Source organism: the organism of the source record quoted next, unplaced genomic scaffold (assembly GCF_019419815.1).
Source record: "Pyrus x bretschneideri cultivar Hongxiangsu unplaced genomic scaffold, Pyrus_bretschneideri_v1 Contig17, whole genome shotgun sequence".
In the NCBI taxonomy this organism is placed as follows: domain Eukaryota; kingdom Viridiplantae; phylum Streptophyta; class Magnoliopsida; order Rosales; family Rosaceae; genus Pyrus; species Pyrus x bretschneideri.
This window is the reverse complement of record NW_025999468.1, coordinates 6,263,991-6,288,200: the sequence shown is the minus strand read 5'-3', so window position 1 is coordinate 6,288,200 and position 24,210 is coordinate 6,263,991. Positions and strand designations below refer to the sequence as shown.

General features: G+C 36.0%; 1 protein-coding gene across 1 annotated transcript; it reads right to left on the bottom strand.

Annotated features, from left to right (window-relative positions):
* Positions 1-15,110: 15,110 nt before the first annotated feature.
* LOC125476051 (protein SIEVE ELEMENT OCCLUSION B-like) lies at positions 15,111-19,352 on the bottom strand. The gene is made up of 8 exons (XM_048581767.1): positions 18,958-19,352; positions 18,450-18,527; positions 17,764-18,149; positions 17,045-17,142; positions 16,808-16,941; positions 16,064-16,494; positions 15,855-15,966; positions 15,111-15,712 (listed from the first exon to the last, which is right to left on the bottom strand). Exons 1-8 carry the CDS (start codon positions 19,249-19,251, stop codon positions 15,329-15,331), a joined length of 1,917 nt encoding a protein of 638 aa, XP_048437724.1. The 5' UTR covers positions 19,252-19,352; the 3' UTR covers positions 15,111-15,328.
* Positions 19,353-24,210: the final 4,858 nt, after the last annotated feature.

The window sequence follows — 24,210 nt, the reverse complement described above, 5'->3', positions numbered from 1 at the left end:
CGCTTTGGGCCTTGACCATGCCCTCATGGTTTTGTTTATAGGAACTCACACGAGAACTTACTAGTGGGTCACTCATCTTGGGATTGCTCCCGAGCGAACTCGCTTAACTTCGGAGTTCCTACGGAACCCAAAGCCAGTGAGCTCCCAAAAGGCCTCGTGCTAGGTAGAGATGAGAATATACATAAAAGGCTTATAGGATCCACTCCCCTGGACGATGTGGAATGTTACACCCTCTTCCTTCTCCTTCAATTTTAAAAACGAAAAATAAAAAATTTCACACACTTTATGTGTGGACATATACTAATATATTGTTAAAATTGTTGAGTTCGAATTCAAACACTACAATAAATATTATTAATGTATTGTTAGAATTGTAACTTTTTATTAATTATATACAATAAAAATAAAAATAAAATAAAAAAAAACTAAACTAACACGCAAACTCTTAGGCCATCTCCAACTGAAGGGTCCAGAGGGTCAGAGGGCTGAAAATAGTCCGAAAATCGTCTCCAATCGAGGGTTAGGCCAGAGCGCTTATGGGCCCCACGGAATCTGAAAGGGCTAAAGGGCCAACCGGTTGGCCCAAAGGAGCTAGCCAGCCAGCCAGCCCCGAGCTGGGCCAAGAATTTAAGAATTGTTGTCAGATATAACCGACAACAATTCTGTCGGTTATATCCGAAATTAATTTGCTTTAATGTTTGTAATTATATTTTCTAGGTAGGCCAAGTGAATGAATTGTATATGAAGGGCAGCTTGAAACCCTTTCAATTTCACAGTTGTTAGGAAATTTATAAATGGCGGGTGTTATTTAAAGATCCACCTCAACATAGGTCCTATGCCGGTGGTCAGAACTACATCCTCAGCTACAGATATAGATGAAGATGGATCTCCTACCATTCAAAAAACAAGGGTAGAAAATCAGTCTTCGGGTGAAGGTTCCATACCTAGCGCTATGGGATGAAACAAGGAACAAAGGTTGAAGGAAAAGGGCAAGGCAAATGATGATTACGCCGTTCAACAAGAAGTGGCGGCCTCATTGCGATTAATGGCGAAGCAAACTGCCCTTGAGGCAAAATAAATGATCTGTAGGCATGAAGAACGGGCCAAACAAATACAAGAAAAGATGGATGATAAGAATATGGAAATGAACATTTCGAATTATACTCTAATGAGTAAGGCCTATTTTGATACTGAAAAAAAGAAAAAGAAATTATGATCCGACGACAGTTGTTTACCTCTAACTATACTCCTACAATGGCGGATGATGAAGATGATGTTGATTATGGATATTAAATTTAAGTTGTTGTAGTTTTTAAATTTAAGTTAATGTTGTTTTTAAATTTAATTTGTAATTTTTAAATCTAATTTGTCATTTTTATATTTAAGTTGTAGTTTTTTAATTTAAGTTATTGTAGTTTTTAAATTTAAATAATAAATTATGTTTGACCCTTTGGCCCCTCAATTGGAGACCCTTTTTTGTGATAGGGCTAAAACGAGCCCTATGGCCCTTTGGCCCTCAGTTGGAGATGGAAACAAATATGGTCCTATACTGTTCATTAAAGTATTAATTTCTTGGAGGACCAGAGTGTTGGAAATGTGCCCTAAAACCAATCATATGATGATACTTTATGGACATTTCACATGTTAAACTAATCTAGTTTAATATTAAGAGCAAACATTATTGTTTGAGCCGTCTCATATAAATGTTATATGCTTAAACGATAAGTCCAAGGAATATGTAATTGGAAGAATGCGATCTAAAGAAGTTAGATTCATGAGACCATTCTTTCGTTGACACATCCTAAACGTTCCTGATCATAGGATTGTCAATTGGGCATTGACAGTCCGTTAAGATCAGTACGTGCTATGTCTTCTCTTAGGGAGAGTGACTAGTCTCGAGTCATTGGTGTGTGTGACATCAAGACAAGTACGTAGGTGCTCAATAGAGAATGAGTTCACTAAACACGATCAACGAAGAGTTCTCATATTCATGTCACATGAGAACTCATGGTTGGGATAATGCAAATTAGTCTTTTGACCTGAGGCATCACAGTTGTCTTGTGGTTAGGTCCTTAATCTTTGATTATGTCAAAGTCACTCCATCATGAGGGTGTCCATGACATCGTTGGGGTTAAGCCACTTAGCCATGGAGGCAAGTGAATGCGCAACAAGGGATCTCTAACCTTCAAACTGTTTGAGGGAGAATACTCTATGATATGATTAAGAATCTTTGGCCAAAGTATGAATGAGATTTAGGAATGTGTTCCAAATCTCATTCAAGGTAATCATATAAGCACAAGACTCACATTGGATAGTAGACATGAATAAACTATCAAACCAAACAATGTGGTCAAGAGTATTGTATTAGAGAAAGACCGTATTGCATTTGTAATCCTAAAACTGAATAGGTTCTCCACCTCTTCTGATTAGCTTGGGTAACCATGACATGCTGCTAGGCGTCAACCATGGTTTGTGGAAGCCCTAAAAGTGTATTATCACTAACGGGAGAATTGAAAGTAAGTTTCAATTCACAATCGATTAGAAAGAGTTTTAATCGCCCACTGCCTCGCTAAAAGGAACCTAATGGATCGTTCACCGAGTAAGGTAGAGTTTGAAGAAACAACGGAGATGAGTAAGAATAATTAAATGGTTTAATTGTTTATCTAAGGCTAGGATTAATTAATATGTTAATTAATCAAACGAATAAGTTCGTTAAAGACCTCGGGTTAGTTTTGGGCCGCAAGGCCCAATGGGATTTGAATGTCAAGCCCATTAACTCAAGTTGTATGACAACTTGAATAAACAAAGGGCTTGAAAGCCCAATAAACCCTATAGGCTTGCCATGTTAGAAGAATAGGGCTTTTGGTCCATTAGGTCACTTATTTGAAGGGACTATATAAAGGACTTTATAGCCTAAAATTTACAAATGGTAATTTTTGGGGAAAGGATGAGAACACAAGCTCTCCTTTCTCTCTAAAATTTAGGCCACCTTGGAGGGATCATCTAGCAATCAAACTCCTCCAAGGTCACTCATTTCTTCTTCATTATGCCTTGGTGATGAATCATTAGAGGTTCTCAATTTTGGGAACTTGGAGAAACCTTTTCATCCATCCAAATCCATGGATCTAAGATGCAAGGAATAAAGGCCCTCTCTTTGGGTGATTAGCCTTTGCTTATGCAAAGAGGAATCTACAAAGGTATTGATTTCTCAACTCACTTTGTTTTGAGTTGAGTCTTGATTCACCTATCTACTAGGCTTTGAATTTCATGGGTAAATGTTTTGTTTTTGAGTGCATATAAACATGATTCCGCCTTTTAATTGTTAATTGCATGTTATTGATGTTGCTTAAATGAACATGTTTTTCACAAATCTTCCTTCAAGTGGTATCAAGAGCCTAAGTCTAGTAGTTGGTGAATCCTTTTGGGTTTTGTAGTTCATAGTTTGTGATTTGAATGTTGTAATTGTTACAAGCTTTATTCTTACTTCTTTGAATTTAATTTTTTTAGAAAATTTGCCATCTCAAATGTTGTAGATGTAGTTCATATGAGCATGAATTTTAGAGCTAAAATTTGGTGCCATGTTTTTGGGGAAAGTTTGACTTGTTAAAAGTGTTTTAAAGTGACTTTTGGAACCCCTATGTACCCTAGTATGGTTGTATGTTATTTCCCTTAAGTTTGAGTGGTTTTGGTATGTTTTTGGGTGAAGAATGTTCATGGAGCTCTTATGGGTTTTCATGAATGTTCTTCATTGTTCTTGATATGTTCTTGCCAAGAACAAAAGGTTTGGTATTTTGATTCAAAGTTTTGATTTATTTCATAAAGTTTTTGTTTTGAAATATTTCTTATGTTTAAATATATTAGATATTTATTTTGAAAAATTAAAGAAATTTTAGTGGGTTGGTGTGTAATGATTTATTCCATTACACACACCCCACTTACAAAAACGTTGAAATTTTTATACATTTTGTTTCAAATGGCCGGCCACCCTACTCAATTAGGGTCCTTGTGGGGCTTTTATGCAATTACATAAAGTTTTGATACTTTTGTGTATTTGCATTTTGACCCAAAAGTTTACGTTTTTACGTAAAGGTCCAAAATCACTAAAAGGACAAATTGTTTTGCTCCTTTAATGAAGTTTTATTTTTTGTGGAAATTTTTGGGTTCTAGTTGTAATTACATGAAGTAGTGGACTTTTGTGTTTTTACAAAGTGACCCCAAAAGTTTAAGTTTTTGCAAAATAGCCCAAAAGTTGAGGTTAATTGCACTATGGCCCAAACAAGTTGAGGTCATAGCATTTTGGCCCAAATTAGGTAGAGAACAAAAATTGTTTTGTCTCTTTAAATGAGAATTGGATTTTCATTTCATTTAGCTCCATCTAAATCAATTCTATGGATACAAAAACCAAATGAAAATGTTGCATTCAAGTTTAATTAGTTAAAGCGTTAATTAATTAAAGAAAGGGTGATTATGAACCTTAGCCTACGATAATTGAGCTATGTGAATGGCCGTTTCAAATTTGTTTGAACCATGAGAATGTGTAGATTAAATTTTGGTTGTAATTTGATATGATCAATTGTTGTAAAAGAGCATAAGCTCTTCTTTACTTTAAAGTAATTTGATTTGATCAATTGTTGTAAAAGAGCATAAGCTCTTATTTACTTTGAAGTACTCCTTTCTTGTTTTATTCGATATGCATGAAATTGGAGTAGTTGGGTCCAACGCCCAATAAGACAACACGCCTTAATGTGATTAAACGCGTAACTAAAATCAATCACCATCCCTAGACCGAGATTCAACACTAGGCTCGTGTTGAATCGAATCAAAGGTTCATAGTCATCCTAAGGCCCTAAGGCAACTATATAGTCCATCAATGAATGCAAACCTTATGTTAGTAGTATTATATACTCTTGCTTTAAAAATCGTTTTAAAAGCTTAGTGGGAGTATTATATACAACTAAATCAATCAAATGGACCAATAGTTGTAATAGGACCAAAATGTTTTAATTGGATTAAAATGTATGTTTATATGTGATGAGACTAAAAACCCTCAACCAAATCAATATTAAGTTGATAAGGGAGAGATGCTTTGAATATCTCTTCGTGACCTTCCACCGTGGTAGGCTCCAATCGTTTGTGACTTGTACACTGGCTTCACCCTATAATGGGGGAGTACAAAGTGCATGCTTACATTCAGGAGGAGTCTATACGCATATGATGAGGTGAGTGTAGACAACGAGTATGACCAACATGATATAATTCTGAGGTTGTGCTTAAACCTCTACATAAACTAAGCATGGTGGGAATAACTTAACTAAGTGCAATGGTGCCAACATGATATAATTCTGAGGCATTCATTCTCTAGAGGCCAAACTAGATGGGTAATTACAAGAGTTGTAAATGACTAAAGTGTTATTCTCTCATCATTATTTTTGCTAACCAAAATGATATAATTCTGAGGTGGGCTTGGTAATGGTGAGTCTCCCATACCCCGCTAAGAGTTCAACAAAACTCTCGAATTCCGATGAGGGATATAGAATTTGCCAAAAATAGTGGGTGGTGCTATTTGATTTAAAGACCCGAATCAAATGGCTTAAAATCAATCAATTTATATTCGTTATGTATTTGTTTACCAATATATTTGCAAACGCTGTCCAAAACTTGACAAAGAAAAGCCGAATGCTTTAATTTCCGGACTTAGTTCTACAATCCCATAGATTGTCTTTAATGGCTTGTAGATGTAACTAAGTAGTCTCATCCTCACAATCTTCCTATTGATAATGTATCATTGGAAGAATATGATAGATAAGTCTAAACATGAGAAGGACAACACTTTTAACGTCATAATTCTTCAAATACAAATTGTTGTATGAAGAAATAAGAGTTGCTTTGAACAACCCTTAATCAACACAAACTTTAGTGCTTGTTTCTTTGTTACATAAACAAGGAACTCTTGAAGTAAGCACAAGGGCATGGACGCTTTATGTGCCATGATTCTTCACTTACAAATTGTTGTATGAAGAAATGAGAGTTGTCTTGAACAACTCTTGAAAGTTTGTTATTATGTTTAGAACATAATGGTTGGTTGACAAAAATAGTCCATTTATATGGACTTATGATGATTTTGAATCATTGAGTGTTGAAGTGTTAAACCACTTAACGAGACGGAAACTAGGCAAGGACTTCACCTTTGTGTCCCTATCCTAATGGTTCACTAAGTTTATTGTAAACTATATAGTGAACAATAACCGCACGCTCTCCAAATCGTTTGATGTGTATAACACATTTGAAATAAGTTTCAAGAGAGATAGTAGGAGTTTAGGGACCATGACTATTGTAATCAAAAGGGAAGTCAAATGAAGAAGGCAAAATAACTCCAAGGGAACAAACTTTCTTTATGAAAGGATGGACATTGGAAGGGGTATTTGCAAGAAATGTCTTGCAAGTTTCAAGAACACACATTTCGAAGGTATTGTAAAATGTTCTTGAAAAGTTCATAACAGTTGGTTCTTCTACTTGAATGCATGATTCTGTATTAGTAACTATGTTTTACAATTGTTGTAAAAGTGTGCTAATAAGAAGTAGAAGATTAATGAGAGAAGAGAAAGTACTTCACAATCCAAACGTGAATCGAATATAGATCTCTGCGAAAGCGGATTGTACTTACTTCCTCATATGAACTACCAAAGAAATTGGAAAATACTAAAGATTGTCTTTACATTCCAATTTTAAGGTACTTAAATCCGTCACTATAGTAAAGATGGATGAATGTTTTGTTTGACAAAACATTGTTCTTTATTAATCAATAATTAGATTATTGTAATTTAATTGGTTGTCTCTATAGTAGAGATGATGTGGTAGTTTAACTGTTTAGAATACGATGATGCTTAAAACCCAAAAGGTTGCAAGGGAGTGACTAATCCCAACTGAGTTGTGACACCTCTAAAACATAAGTTACGAGTTGGTCATGGATGGATGCTTTGGATCGTTAGATCCGGATCCAATACCTTCTTGTTAAAATTGTATAGAGGCGAAATGTTCGAATCTTTATTCTTTTGGAAAGAAGAAAGAATCACAAAGTTGTTGAGGTTAATTCACTTAGATGTTAGTGGCACTTATCCACAACATAATACTACTCATGTTATATGACATTCACCGAAGATCACTCTCGGTTGGACTATAGTTTATTTTGAATAAACACAAGTCCGAATACTTTGCAAAAGGTTTCAAAGAATTCAAGAAATGTAAGTAGATGAGTAAGACGTCTAAAGTATTTACCTCCTTAGATTTGATCCAAGGTAAAAGTAACACTTTAGATTAATTTCCTTGAAAAATATCAAGGAAAGTAGCATCGTAAGATAATGAATTTCTCCATTAGGAGAAGAATGAACATGAATAAGATTTAGTTCGTTGGACATTATCAATTACCCATATATATATGATATATACTTCTAAGACAACCTAGTTCCTATACCACAAGCTCCAAGGTTTATAAACCGTCTCAGTTGAATGGTTTGGACATAATATGGGTTTCCGAAACCATTATTAAGATAGTCTTGATAATATATGTCTAAAACAATAAATCACAAGACAGGTTAGTTGTAAAGATCCATCCATCATGGATCTTAGCAAGCTAGTGGGAGCTATAAGCGTCTTATGAGAAAAGATCAATTGTTTGATTTCTCATAAAGATGTAAATGAATCTTTTGTTTACTAGGTTTACAAAAGATTAGTGGGAGTTGATCATATTCCTAAATTTGAATATATACATGATATATATTAATTTTGAAAATGAAAGGAATTCTTCATTGTTAAAGTTATGACTTTAAACATTCTATAATGATAGAATGTATATGGGAGACATAGTCTATATACATGGGATGGAAATCTATAATGATAGATTTCAAGATATAATTGGATTATATCAATCCCTAAAATAGACAATGAGATGCTAGGAAGTTTCTCATATGATGATAAACTTCAAATTAGAATGACAATTCTAGTGAGACTAGGAAGTTGTTCTTCTCAAAGGGAATGTACCCTTTGACTCCCAAAGAAATAATGCGTAAATAGAATCCTTTATGCATACGCAGAAAGGTGATTTATGTATTTCATATTGTATGAAAACATTAATATAAGTTGTACCTAGAACGGTACAAGATGATATCAGTGCAAGCCCAGGATCAGAACCATGGCAATTGTCAAGTGAATCCTTAGGTATTTAAGAAATACTAAGGATGGATTCCTCAAGAATGAGGAAGAATTAGAGTAACGTAATGGAAGCGTAAATGTATTAGATTATGAATCTAATCCATCATAGAATATCTCTTCATTATGAATGAAGTGATAATGAGATATCTCTTTATTATGACTAAAGAGATATTTGGGTGGAAACGTTAAAAGTAATGACTTTAATGTGTTCCATCATGTATGCAAAATATATTGCCATATAGAAGCTTACAACATTGTTGTTTGGATGGGAAAGTTCATTCATGAACTCTCCATTCGGTTCCAACCAGAAAGTGTATGACACTAATGGGGCGATAGCTCAAGCCAGGGAATCAAGGTCTCATCAAGGTCTGAACTCAAATGAGAGACTGAACCACATGATTGAGAATCATGTATAATGGTGACGTCGTTATTCTCAAGGTTGCTTCTATGGATAACATATAGATATCCATTGTCTAGGCCTACTACTCAGCCATTTATGAAATGACTACAGAAGAGGTATCATCACTGATGACTAAGCTGATTGGCTCTAGTGCAAGTGGGAGATTGTTGGAAATGTGCCCTAAAACCAATCATATGATGATACTTTATGGACATTTCACATGTTAAACTAATCTAGTTTAATATTAAGGGCAAACATTATTGTTTGAGCCGTCTCATATAAATATTATATGCTTAAACGATAAGTCCAACGAATATGTGATTGGAAGAATGCGATCTAAAGAAGTTAGATTCATGAGACCATTCTTTCGTTGACACATCCTAAACGTTCCTGATCATAGGATTGTCAATTGGGCATTGACAGTCCGTTAAGATCAGTACGTGCTATGTCTTCTTTAGATCATTGGTGTGTGTGACATCAAGACAAGTACGTAGGTGCTCAATAGAGAATGAGTTCACTAAACACGATCAACGAAGAGTTCTCATATTCATGTCACATGAGAACTCATGGTTGGGATAATGCAAATTAGTCTTTTGACCTGATGCATCACAGTTGTCTTGTGGTTAGGTCCTTAATCTTTGATTATGTCAAAGTCACTCCATCATGAGGGTGTCCATGACATCGTTGGGGTTAAGCCACTTAGCCATGGAGGCAAGTGAATGCGCAACAAGGGATCTCTAACCTTCAAACTGTTTGAGGGAGAATACTCTATGATATGATTAAGAATCTTTGGCCAAAGTATGAATGAGATTTAGGAATGTGTTCCAAATCTCATTCAAGGTAATCATATAAGCACAAGACTCACATTGGATAGTAGACATGAATAAACTATCAAACCAAACAATGTGGTCAAGAGTATTGTATTAGAGAAAGACCGTATTGCATTTGTAATCCTAAAACTGAATAGGTTCTCCACCTCTTCTGATTAGCTTGGGTAACCATGACATGCTGCTAGGCGTCAACCATGGTTTGTGGAAGCCCTAAAAGTGTATTATCACTAACGGGAGAATTGAAAGTAAGTTTCAATTCACAATCGATTAGAAAGAGTTTTAATCGCCCACTGCCTCGCTAAAAGGAACCTAATGGATCGTTCACCGAGTAAGGTAGAGTTTGAAGAAACAACGGAGATGAGTAAGAATAATTAAATGGTTTAATTGTTTATCTAAGGCTAGGATTAATTAATATGTTAATTAATCAAACGAATAAGTTCGTTAAAGACCTCGGGTTAGTTTTGGGCCGCAAGGCCCAATGGGATTTGAATGTCAAGCCCATTAACTCAAGTTGTATGACAACTTGAATAAACAAAGGGCTTGAAAGCCCAATAAACCCTATAGGCTTGCCATGTTATAAGAATAGGGCTTTTGGTCCATTAGGTCACTTATTTGAAGGGACTATATAAAGGACTTTATAGCCTAAAATTTACAAATGGTAATTTTTGGGGAAAGGATGAGAACACAAGCTCTCATTTCTCTCTAAAATTTAGGCCACCTTGGAGGGATCATCTAGCAATCAAACTCCTCCAAGGTCACTCATTTCTTCTTCATTATGCCTTGGTGATGAATCATTAGAGGTTCTCAATTTTGGGAACTTGGAGAAACCTTTTCATCCATCCAAATCCATGGATCTAAGATGCAAGGAATGAAGGCCCTCTCTTTGGGTGATTAGCCTTTGCTTATGCAAAGAGGAATCTACAAAGGTATTGATTTCTCAACTCACTTTGTTTTGAGTTGAGTCTTGGTTCACCTATCTACTAGGCTTTGAATTTCATGGGTAAATGTTTTGTTTTTGAGTGCATATAAACATGATTCCGCCTTTTAATTGTTAATTGCATGTTATTGATGTTGCTTAAATGAACATGTTTTTCACAAATCTTCCTTCACAGAGGGCTAAAACGAATCATCTGGCCAGCATTCGGTGGGAGATGACCTTACGTCCCACCATTCTACTGTCACCCCAACCCAATCTCCCTGGTATTTTTCACTTGTCACCATCAACTTTCTCTCGCTCCTTTCTACTCTCACCTCTCCCCAATCTCTCTCTCCCCTGTCACCTTACCGAGTCCTTGTCCCAACTAGTTTACTATTGCACTCACACTATGTTCTTCCTCATTCACAACGCCCAGCTCCACTCCCCGGTAGTTGACCTTTCCTCTTTGCAAAGTCCAGTTCTTAGTCCTCAAATTACCATCAATATTAGGATGGATTCTATGGAACTAGGTTTCTTTCAGGTACATGCATACATATATATACTTCCTGCTGTTGTGCATTTGCATATCATGCACCTTGTATCTTATAATATACGTAATTATATATAATATTTTCCAACCCAAAATTGTCAAAATTACTAAAATACTACGTCTTTCATATATTGCATGTCATGTGTTATATGTCAATGTAGTACATGGTGCCCACTATTTCTAAAAATAGTGTCATTATCTAGAAATGGTGACCACTATTTCTAGAAATATTATTACTTAGTTTGTTTTAAATGATGGAAGGTTGTATTATTTAACTCAAAAGACATGACATAAACTCAAAAATTTGCCCAAACTAAAGTGTTGTTTCCAAATTAAAATCAACACTCATTAAAGCTCCCTAATTAGCATGCCCAACCTCGATATCCTCCAAATACCCGGAGTAGGCACGTGCTGGTCGACACCTGAAGGTGATGAAGCCATACTAATATGCATGAGAACCTATGAATATAAATAAAAGTTATGAATTTAAATATAATGAATATGCAAATTAGGAAGTTGTTCAAAGCATACAACTAACTAGAACACTAAAAACAAATAATATAAAATTGAATGGACAAAGGAGTGGGTCCTACATCGAGAGGACTTGAAGATGCCGATGTGGGAGTGCCTTGACGCAGAGATTGTATGCCTCGATTCTAAGTCCTGAGGGGGCGCAAAACAAACATGAGTGGACTAAGTTGATAAATAAATAGTAATAAAATAGTTATTCAATAACGTACTATCCCCCAAAGTGTTATGAAAACTATTAGCATAATATGTGATATGTTTTCCGAAAACCCTAGCATGCCATAAAACCTTTCATAAAACATATATCATATATGGTGTGCTAAATTGTGGTATCAGTATCAGTATCTCACGACCGAAGCCACCAACCTACGCCCGGCCGAAGCCAATATATGTATCAACGCTCGTAGGCAGAACAATGACCACTAGATAAGAACAAAACGTTGAATATAGTCTTCCCATAAAACATATATCATATATCTCAAAACCTCTTCATAGTATATAGTCATCCAACCATATATACTATAAAGAGTGTGTAAAAACATGTTCATAAATTGACACGGCCCGATCCCGATATCCAATGGACATTGGGATGGTCACGTGCTGGCCAACACCAGAGGGTGACGAAAGCCATTTAATGAATGCATACGCTAAGAACACGTGAAATATGCATAAAAATTCCACACGTCACTATGCTATATAGTATTCAACATAAGTCTTACAAAATACAATAATAATATTCAACTGCCAATATGAATCTAATGATAATGCATGACATGTTCAGAGCATACAACTAATTCAGAGTACAAGCGGAAAGTAAAGCAGAGAAGTGCTATTACAATAGATGTCAAAAGTAGGGAAGATGACAAGATATCATTGGTAGGGGAATGCCTCGTATGTCAGATCGTAGTCCTCGTTCCTATGTCCTGAGGGGGTGCAAAATAAACATGAGTGGACCAAGTTGATATATATAATAATATAGAAACAATTATCAACATTCTAACCCCCAAAGTTTTATGAAAACTAATAGCATAATAAGTGATAGGTTTCTGAAACCCTAGCATGCCATAAAACATTTTATAAAACATATCTCGTATATAGTGTGCTAAATAAAGATATCAGTAACAATATCTTTCGACCCAATGCCAGCTATACCATATCTCTCAACCCGAAGCGAGAGATTATTTTCTCCCTGCCCTATGCCAGCTATACCATGTATTTTGACCCGAAGTCAAGGATTATTTCTCCTGGCCCTCAGCTAACACCGTTTCCTCACCCCTGGTAGAATAGTGACCACTAGATACGTACAAAATCATTGAACATAGTCTTTCCAAACATAGGTATATATATCTCAAAAACATCTTCATAGTATAAAGTTATCCATCATCTATACTATAAAGAAGTGTGTAAAAACATGTTCTAAATAGTATATCATCACCCATAAGATATTCTACAAAGAACATGTGTTCGATAGAAAATATGGTATTCCAAAATATTCTAAGTAAGCATGATAATCATATAAGGTAACTCCAATTTACTAAACAAATGTTTCATAAAACGTGCTCATTAAATCATGCTTTTCATATATGCATTTTTACTATTAAAACATGCATTTTAGAAGGGGTCCACTCACAGATACTCCGTCGTAGAAGAGTTGTACGAAATAGGAAGAATTGGATCTCTGCTAATCATTGCACATAAGCACATAAAGGTTGAATTTGGGAAGACGAACGTCAAAAACGGATCCACGATGTCGAAATTAGCCTAGGAGAGGTCCCAGACAAAAACCCGAAAAAAGTCAACATTGATCGATCAAAGTCAACGATCCGAGTTAGTCAAACCGGATATGGGCTGGGTTCAACTCGGGCTGGGCCTAGGGCTTAAGAGTTTCGGGCTTGGGTTCTAAAGCCCAAGGGTTTAGGGTTTTGGGTAAACAAGCCAAAGGCCCAGGTTCTCATGGCTCAAGGCCTAAGGGTCCTAATGTTCTAAAAGGGTTTGGGCTTGGATGCAAAGGCACGTAGGCCTAATCCTATGCGGCCCTAAGGCCTGAGCTTGAAGGGTCAAAGGGTTTTGGGGGCTAACAGGCTTAAGGCCCTAACATAAATGGCTCCATGGCCTTTGGGTTTTATAAAAGTAAATAAAAATAAAATAAAGGATTTGGGTTGGTTTTAGGTCTAACGGGCCTAAAGCCCGAGTTCTAAACGGCTCAAAAGGCCTAGGAGCCTTCCGTGCTCCGGTCAACAACAAAATGAAACCCTATACTCCGATCTAGGTGTCAAATTGAAGAGGGAGGTGAGAGGAGTAAGTTGGTACCTAGGGTTAGCCATGGAACGGCCGGTGATGGCCATAATCTCGCTCGGAAGGTATGGGGCTCGCTGGAGAGATTTGGGTGCCACTAGGTGTCTTAGAGCTTGCAGAGACAAGGGAGAGTGAGAGAGAGGGTCCACGAAGGTGGTTGTGGTGGTGCGCCGTCATGGGGGTGGGTCGTGTGTGACGGTGAGTTTGTGAAGGGAAATTGAGGAGAGTGAGTGCGAGGGTGGTCTGAGAGAGATGAAAGAGTGAGTGAGAGGGATAGATAGCTGAGAGAGAGAGAGATTGGGGAAAGAGAGAGAAGTAAGTTTAGGGGCTGCCACGTGGTAGCTAAACAAAGGGAGAGAATCCAAAAAGTGGATTTGGATAGGGTAAGTAAGTGGGGACCAAATTGCACATTTCATAAACTTCTAAGGGAAATTAATGAAAGTACAATAATTTGGGGGAGGGGTTTTACATAAATAGTATATAATCATCCATCATATATACTACAAAGAATATAAATTCAATAAAGTATAGTATTCCAAAATATTCTCTGTAAAGCATGATAATTATAAAGTGTAAATCCAATTTACATGTAAAACGTTTCATAAAATGTAAACATTAAATCATGCTTTTTAAGTATGCATTTTTACTATTAAAACATGCATTTTAGAAGGGGTCCACTCACAGATACTCTATCGTCAAAGAGCCGTACGAAATAGGAATGATGGAATCGCCCCTAATAATCGCACCTAAGCACATAAAGGGTACAATTAATAAAACTCTACTCAAATGATTGAATTTCAGAAAATGGACGTCAAAACAGATTTAGGACATTAAAATTAGCTTAGGAGGGGTCATGACCAAAACCTGAAAAAGTCAACAGAAAATCAACGTTGACCGGTCGCAAAGTCGTAAAGTCGCCCCTCACATGATACAACATTCACTTATTATTGCTCTTTAAAAATACAAAAAGTACGTTTCTCTTAGTCGCAAAGTCATCCCTCACATAAAGATTGTCTTTACCAACCTTAAAAAAAATTGTCTTTACCAGCAATTGTTTAAGAGTACCCTAAATTCTATCCGTAGGGGGTTGAATTCTACGTTCACATTCATCACGACGCAAGCCCATATAAACCACATGATTCATATGTCTCTACCAGTAATCGTTTATGAGTACCCTAAAACTTGATCGGTAGGGGGTTGAATTCTACATTTGCATTCATCACACCAATTCAATTCATCATGACACAAGCCCATATAAACCACGTGACTCATATATCCCACTCACAGTTTGCAGTGCATGATATATATCAATCAATTACAATAATATCAACAAGAAGTTCATGTGATCTCATGCACATTATCCAAGTAATTAAAGCGATTGAATGAAAGCTAAACAGTCGTTTCAAATTAATGATTCCGATTATCCAAACAAATATCAAGATGTAAGTTCACAAATATTAATAAACACAGGTTACATCACGCTGGTGGATGGTGATCTAGATAATAGATGCAATAAAACTGCTTCTTATTTTAGGAATAATGGGCAGCTGCACAGTTTACCGGCATGCGGTGTAGCCACCGTAGTAATGATATTATATATCTCATTTAAAGAAACGAAAGGCGTCCGCTCCATGTTTCTTAATCGAGGGGAAAGCATTTTTACATTCCACGTCACCTTCCCTGTTCAGCACCACCACCGCAGGCTTACCGTTGTAATTCCACTTCTCCTTCATGTCCTTGATGCCTGGTATGGTTGAAAAACACTTCAATGTGTACCACGGCATCTTCAACCTCGACATCTCAAGTTGTTTTTCTTTGTCTTGGTTCCACTGCTCCACAACGGGAACCCAGATAATCTGATGCGTTTGGTATTTTCTTATTCTCTCATAAACTGGTTTGAGATATGAAATGTAATTATCAGTAATGCCTACGTCGGAGAGTAACAAAAACAGACCCTTACACTTCAGCTCCTTGTTGATATCAACCTGTTTGAAAGAAAATTCCAGCACAGTTAATGATAATTTGTGACAAGATTCTTTAACTTTTAACGCGGAATCCGACCTGGATAATTTGACAATTTTTAACGCCAAATCGTGGCTAGACTATTAATATAGAATGAGAACAAACCTGCTTGTTTCCATCAAGAAGAATAGGCCTCGCAGCAGCGACTTGCCTAGGATAAGTCAACCTCTTCAACACCTCCACAGCGTCAAGAGTTACACGCCTACGAGCTCCTGAGCTGAAATCATCGTACCCTGGTTAAAACAATTAATAAAAAGGAGAAACAAAATCATTAGCTTTAGCAATGCCAACACAATTTTATGTGCTCTTCCTACCAAGGAAAAATGGCCTGTAGTGATGCACATATTCCTTTTCGTATTTCAACGTTAAGCAAAGCAATTGCCTCCGTTGCTTGTGTCCGAATCAAGTCGATTATGTTGGTGTTTACCACGTTTCCTATCTGGTTCATCACCACCACCATAGGATTACCTTCAAAGTTCCACCGCCGCTCAAGGTACCCAATGGCCGGGGGCGAAAAATATTGCACCGCGTACCATGGCATCTTAGACCTCCATTCCTCAAACTGCTCTCCTCCTCTTTCAGTCCAGTCCTCAACAACAGGGATCCACACAATCACACACTTGTTATGCTTTTCGATTCCCTCATACACTTCTTTGAGACATGAAATATCTTGATCAGAAACATTGTCCAGCCTTGAAATGTAAAATAACACACACTTCCCCACTAGCACATTGATGTTAAAAGCCTGTACGTGAAAAATAGATAAAAGAAGATAACTACAATTAAATTAGTTCCTGAGTAGTATTACATATATGATAAAAATCAATGTCCTAGGTAGACCTGGTGCGGAATTTGACGGTGGAAAGATAAATATGATTGTTGGTATTTTCGGTTCAATAGCCGGGTTACTCAAATCGGTTATTTCGAGTTGGAGTCCAGAGTGATTTAAATTTTCACTTGGATGTATCGTTTTTTAATTTAATAAATACGACTTATCTTTCCTTAATTTCCTTAATTTCTGATGCAAAATTAAAGAAACTTGTGCTAGGGGACCAAACCTCCTTGTTAGTGGGATTAACACTGATGATGGGAGGCTGCGGATACGCTTTATGCTTGAAAAGAACCAGCCTTTGGAAAACCTCGGTAATTTTAGGAGGGGCAGTGAGTACAAGTTCCCAAAGCTCTACCTCCTCTGTATTAATTAGAAGAAAAAAAAAAGATTCAACAATATTGGACTAATGGAAAATGCAATATATATTGTTCCTCGGGAGTCATATCATGCATCCACAACCGACCTTTTTCTTGTTGGCAGATTGTAAGTTGTCCCTCAAGCTTGTTGAGGATGCAGCTGATTTTTTGAGAAAAATGGGATAGATCATATGACTTGATGTCCCTGAAATAATTTAAGAGGAAATCAAATGATAGTCGGATATAAATAGGAAATTTTGAATATACCAAACCTTAAAGATGTTTGAACTGCAAGAAATCTGCTAGTTTTAAATTTGGATTTTAGCAAATTTAACTTAATGTTCTCGAAAGTTTGGAATGCAAGAAATCTGACAGTTTTAAATTTGAATTCCAGTGGCTAGTTTTAATTTATGTCAGTGGTAAGGTGTGGACTTAGTCTCATAGGACAATTGTATGCACCATATTAGTTTCCTAATTGAAGGGCTTAAATTGCTTTTAGCTAGTTGTCTTTGTTTTGTAGTGAAGAAGAAGAAGATTGTACAAACAACCAATGTTTGAATCAATGAAAATATCTTGCAGAGCTGCTACGATTAGCTCGTGCAATTCTCTCTGAAATTCTCTGTGTTGTTCTTCATTCCTTGTTCTTAGAAATTACGTCACAAAAACACAGTCAAATATAGATTTTAACAAAAGAACCCTTCTAGTTATTACACACACACACACACACACACACACACATATAAAACCCATATACGTAGTTGGCAAGAAGAATTGTTTTTGTTTTCTTTTATCAAATCTTAATAGAAAATTTAGTACAAGAACTTACTCATCACCGGTAAGAAAAGAGAGCTCAGTTGCGCAAGCTACAAGAGTTATGATTGACCAGTAGGCATTAAATGGGGTATCCATAATTACCCTCGCCAATTTTGGTTCACTGTCTCGATCACCAGAAATTAGTTTCTCCAACTCAAGGATGTGCTCAATCACTTGTAACACTTGGTTGACCAGATTGTTAAGCTCGACTACTGCATCTTGGCGTTTCAGCGTTGTCGATTTCTTGGAAAGTTGGCTGGAACATTCTTCATATTCCAAAGCAAAAAGGGCCAGGGCCAATACTGCCTGTACTTCATATGGATAACTTGATAGTTTTGTAAGTATTTCTTCCGTACGTGATTCAAAGGCAGTTTCATCACCTGGACTCTTACACGACATCTGAAATTGCATCATAGTGTTGTTAACAACATAAAACGGGACAATAGGATTTTTATCTTTAGATAAGATTAACACTTTTTCATTGGAAGGTGCACCAATGAAGATACGATTAAAAGTGCTAAAAAAGAAACTAAAAAAAATCTAATTAATTTAACATCGAACTTCAATCAAGGATATTTGAAATGACAATATAATTTCTTAAACAAAAATTGAACAACACTTTCATTTTCACCAGTAATGACTAAAAGGATTACCAAATTAAGAACAAAAAGAAAAATAGTATTCAGTTAATATGATGACCTTGCAGCCAAAGGAGTTAACAAGAGTGCACGAGCTGGAGCTGGCTTTGGGTGTTTCACCATCATTAAATCCGCTGCCCTGCGACAAAACATGCAAATGTGGTAATCATCTTTGGGTGTTTCAACTAATATCTAATTATTACTAAACACTCTGACATTACTGAAGTGCATTTCTTTAAACATTTAATTTGAGGTTTTTTTTTTTTTTTTTTTCTTCTTCACAAATCAAGCAATCCTAGATTATAGTCAAGTTTCAAGTTTGCAATTAGAAGTTTGTCGACGGTGTAATTCTCATAACATAACAGTTACAACGGGAAGAAACCAAAAACAGTCGTAAGGAAAAAAATATAAAAAGAAGATACAAACACGAACAGTTTAAAGTTGTCGAGTACCCATTTCCCCAGTATTACTATTATAAAAAAAAAAAAAAAAACTAAATAAGCACTATTTTCTTACTGCTTAAAGTTATTAAGAGTAGATAGAAAGGAGCAGCAGTATAAAATAAATACCTGCTCAATAATATTGTGAATGATCTTGGCTGAATCCTTAAAGATTTTCTGAACATTAAGGCTGGCATGGCCCTCATCAGGAACACGGTAATTAACTACAAAAATGAGCTTCATGATTTCTTTTTGAGACCTGGCGAAAAGGCTGATACGTTTACTACCACTACCTTCACCCTCACCCTCACCCTCACTCTGATCACTATCCTCCATCTCCATGTGTTGCTCTTGCTCATCATCGGTTATTAGTTGGACAGACATCTCCTGGGTCATGACCTCATTTTCTAGTAGGCTTTCCATGTCCAATCGAAGATGGACTTCTTTTTTTTGTATTCGGTCGAATGATCGAACCTTTTCAGGTAAGAGTCCTCTTTATATTTTTCTTTGATTTGCGGTGGCCTGGTCTTCTGGGTGCGACTTAGTTAGTCGTTCAGATTAGTCAATGGTTCCTTTAATAAAAGGGTGTGTTATCCACACATCTTGTTCTACTTCTCACACATCTTTTGATAATTTTTGTTCGTTGATATTCTTCAATTTATCTGGTCCATCGGTCAAAAATTAAAAAGGTGTGTGAGAAGTAAAATAAGGTGTGTGGATATCACACCCCTTAATAAATAGACAGCTTTACATATAGAGACAAAAGCATATACAATATTTCAAAATAAAAACTTCACTAATTTTTAAGCATTTCAAGAAAAAAAACACAAAAATACTTGAACTTGAAGCCTGGCCCACATGGAAACGCATTTTTAAAATTTCAACCATGCCCCTAACACTAATGTTTATTAACATAGCTGAAGCCCGCACAACTTCGAAGGACCATCATCGACCATTTTGTAGGGTCACTCTCGAAACTATATGTAAATATCAATTTGTATTCTTTATTTATGGAATCGGTCCAACTCATAGTCATTGATCATTTTTGCAAAATTAGTTTTAAATACATGTACAATCAGTTTTGTATACTTTTTAGTAGAATCAACTTGTATATTTTTAGTAGAATCAATTTGTATATTTTTATCAAAACTACATACATGCCATCAATCCAACCAGTCATCGCCATTCTGTAGAATCAGTTTCAAATATATATATATATATATATATATATATATAATCAGCTTTGTATATTCTTTAGTAGGATGACTTCGAATAGTTTTAGTAGAATCAGTTTGTATTCCTTTAGCAAAGCTATATACATGCCACTAGTTCAACCCTCATCGATCATTTTTACAGAATTAATTTCAAATATATGTCTAATATTTTTTTGTATACTTTTTAGTAGAACCATTTTTTATAGTTTTTAGAAGAATCAGTTTTCAAGTGGTACAATATCAACAAAATCACAAACGTGTTATTAGCCTGACTTATCCTCGACTATTTTTGTATAATCAATTCAAATATACGTAGAATCTATTTCATATGATTTTTAATAGAACCAATTTGTATAGATTTTAGTAAAATCAATTTTAACCTGGAAAAAAATATTTGAGCCTTCATTCCCCACTCATTCTTCAAGAGAATTGACCTTTATTACCATAAAAATTTGCAAGTAGTTGAAACCAGCGATAATGGTGAGAACTGACTATTATTTAAAAATTTCTAAAGCTATTTAGCACTTACAAATATATGCAAATTGGGACCACTTGCAAATATAAAAAAAAATGAGAGATGTCATATCCCGGCTCCGCCTTCGCCGTAACACGATATTGTCCGTTTTGGGCCCCGACCACGTCCTCATGGTTTTGTTTCTGGGAACTCACGAGCAACTTCACAGTGGGTCACCCATCTTGGGATTGCTCTCGTGCGATCTCGCTTAACTTTGGAGTTCCGATGGAACCCGAAACCGGTGAGTTTCCAAAAAGCCTCGTGCTAATTGGAGGTGGGTATGTACATATAAGGCAGAGAGGATCTATTCCCTTGGACGATGTGGGATCTCACAAGAGAGGTAAAAGTCATTGCCTGCACTAGTTTGGTATTGTTACGTTAAAAAAAAAAAAAATTGTTTATGATGTGTTGTGAGAACAAATAACTATAAAATAAAACAATTGAGTGTTTGGTAAACTTTTATATAAAACTGTTGTGACTATGTTAAATGACTAAAACTAGGATTTCGCTATTGCTAAAGCTGTACTACACAAAAAACATAAAAATTCTGATGGGTCTTCTCCGAACTCGAATATGAATCCTAAAAGTTCGAGGATGAAGATTCTAGAAGTGGAAGTCTGCTTGTATTGGGACCAAAACCAGTTGGAATGTCAACAAGTGTGGATTCAAATCCCTTTACGATTTCAATAATGAATCGAGCCACGGGGTTTCGATCTGGTTTAATCCTAGAAACGACAGTGTTGGAACCAAATTTGTGCACTACTGCTTGTAGAGGAAGTGCTCGAACTCGACTACCTACAAAACAATGAACAAACGCAAGTAAGCATAGGACCGGGGAGGGAGGGGGGGTGTGCCAGCCAAAGGCTATCCGACGATCAAATTATTGACTTGTTTTAGACTTAAGCAGTGGGTAAGAGAATTCAAGTGCATAGAACCCTTGTTTGAAGATAATTTCATAAGTAGTTAATTTTGTTGTGATTTCGTTTTTAAATTTATGTGGTAGTTTGATTGAAGTAATACATGTATGGATTCAAATAATTTTGTCCATCACGAATAAAAAATAGTTTGTGTTGTACGAAGTTAATAACACTTAACTTTGTACGCTTTTGTTCAAGAGACGCTTAGTTTTCCGTTTAAGAATTAGTTGAATTTAGCACATGCCCGAAGAAATTTGGTTCGTTGGCCAAATGGTTTTTCTGGTAGTAATGATAGAATTTAGCCAAAAAGACCATATAACACAGCGAAGTAGGGAGTTTGATAGTAGTCACCATTTGTTTTCCGAAATGATTGGTCATGGCCCCAAATTGAACACCAGAGCCAAAATATGCAAGGCTTTGTTATTGCTGACCGATTTGTATCTTTCTAGTGGCGGTGCTAGGATTTCTTGTGAGGAGGGGCCTCACACAAGTATAGAAGAAGAAAAAACGAATAGTGGTTATAAAATTACAATTGCAAAACATCATAATATACATCCAAGTAATTTGATAGTCAAAATTAATATACCCATAGATAATTTTATCTATTCATAGTCATCATAATTATCCTCGACAAATTTCATATTTTGAGACCATTGCATGATGTCATATATACTATTGAAAGAATTATTAAACTCAATAGAGAGAATTACTAAAAATTTGCAAACCCTAAAACTCAAGTAAGAGGTAGGGTAGTATAGAAACAAATGTTTTATAGAGGATAATAGAGTTTTACAAACCTTATTGTTCTTTATTCAATAAATTTAGGATTTGAATGGTTAAATATATGAAATTCAAGAAGAATAAGGGAATACCTCTGAAAGTGTAAAAGTGAAATACAATTTTTTTTTTAATTCAAAGTGAATGATGGGTTTAATTTAAATGTTATTGATTTGTGATAAATGACGATTTAAAATATTATACTTAATTTTTGGGATGGAATTTGTTGGATTAAAAATAGATAATGAATGGATTTGTTTGAACTGTTGAGAAGGGTTGCAAAGCAAAGCAAGGTGTAAAATTAATCTTATTTTTACAAGTGAGGATAGGCCTAGGACTACTCTGGTCCTAATATGCCTCCGCCAATGCACCTTTCAACATGATTTTCAATCCATTCCTCAATCTGATCTACATTATTCGTGAACCAAACCAACCTACCTTTCAATCTATGAAATTCTTCTTCTTTTAACACCGGGAGGGGAGACTCAAATTTGAAAGTTCTTCCGACATAAGAAAAAGAAGTATAACGTAGTCGCACATTGAACATGTGAATACGTACTAAAATCCAAATTACCACTGACATAAATTAAAACTAGCCGCTGGAATTCAAATTACCACTGACATAATTTATGTCAATGGCTAGTATTAGTTAAAACAAGAGGCCAAGACAAACTGAACATGTGAATACGTACGAACCTATTTATTGCAATAATGTAGCTGCATTCAAAATAGGTCGCTAGGGCTTTTATACAAGTTGGTATACAATAATGGAATCGCACAAAAAGAGATAAGGGCGTTGTACAAATACACCAGAAGTGATCTGAAGGCCATCGGACTTAATTTGCTTGAAACATTTATGCATGGTTTCTATTTAGTCAACATGTTCACGTGAAACAGATTAAAGATGTGGTTGCCTGTGTTGCACATGGAGAATGATTTGTGGTACACATGAAAACTATCATAGTAATGTTCTGTGTAAATAATATAATAATATGTGTTAGTTTTTCTTTACATATGTGACCTATTTATTGCAATAATGTAGTATAATCAGACTATACAAGTTGCTCTTGTTGCACATGACATGCACCGATAGCCACCAAGAAAAGATGTGTGGAGTTGAGGGGTACCCATGGAAGAAGAGCTAAGTATCAGCTAGGTTTGTAATAAATAATGGTCCCAAATTCTCAATAATTCGGTGAAGTTATGAACTCGTACTAGCATTTTGGACTTTGCAAGTTTCACAAATTAAAACAAAAAACCTAACCTAACATTATTTTTAGTTGAATGGAAGATGAAGCTGACATTGGCATGGGAGCCACAACTGAAAATACAAGTTATACAACTGAACAATAAGAGTCAACCAACAGTAGATACGAAATTTATTTTTAGGATATATAGTATTGATAGGTGAGGATATTTAAGGAAATAAATTAAAAGTTTCGCCATTGCAAACAAATCCCCGGAAATGGATAAAAAGAATCTAAAGCATCGCCGGTCTCCAGTCGTATAGCCAGGTTAGCCGTCATTGATGCCGGGAATACACACTCTCTCTTTCTCTTTGAAGGAATCCGCATGGAAGGCTCTCGACCGGGTCATGGCATTGCTCTGGAGTGGAGCCGGGGAAGGAGCGAAGGGAAGAGGATTTAGCTTTGGCTTTGGTTCGGTTGACCGTATGACTATAGTTTCCGTGGTCTTGTTCAAATAGAATAGGTCCCTTTGGGTGCTATCACATAGCCCTAAGCAGGGCAAGGAAGGTCTCTAATCGACAACAAAGAGATATGCCAATTAGCGGCACACTGACTATCAATGGAATAAGTAATCCTGTGTGTGTTCAGAGGGAAGCTTAAAATTACACGCTCATCACTTATCACTCGTATCTCTATTTCCTTTTCTCCCACTGTAACATGATTGAACATCATCCTATATTACCTCACTCGCACATGCACCACCTGGGGGATTT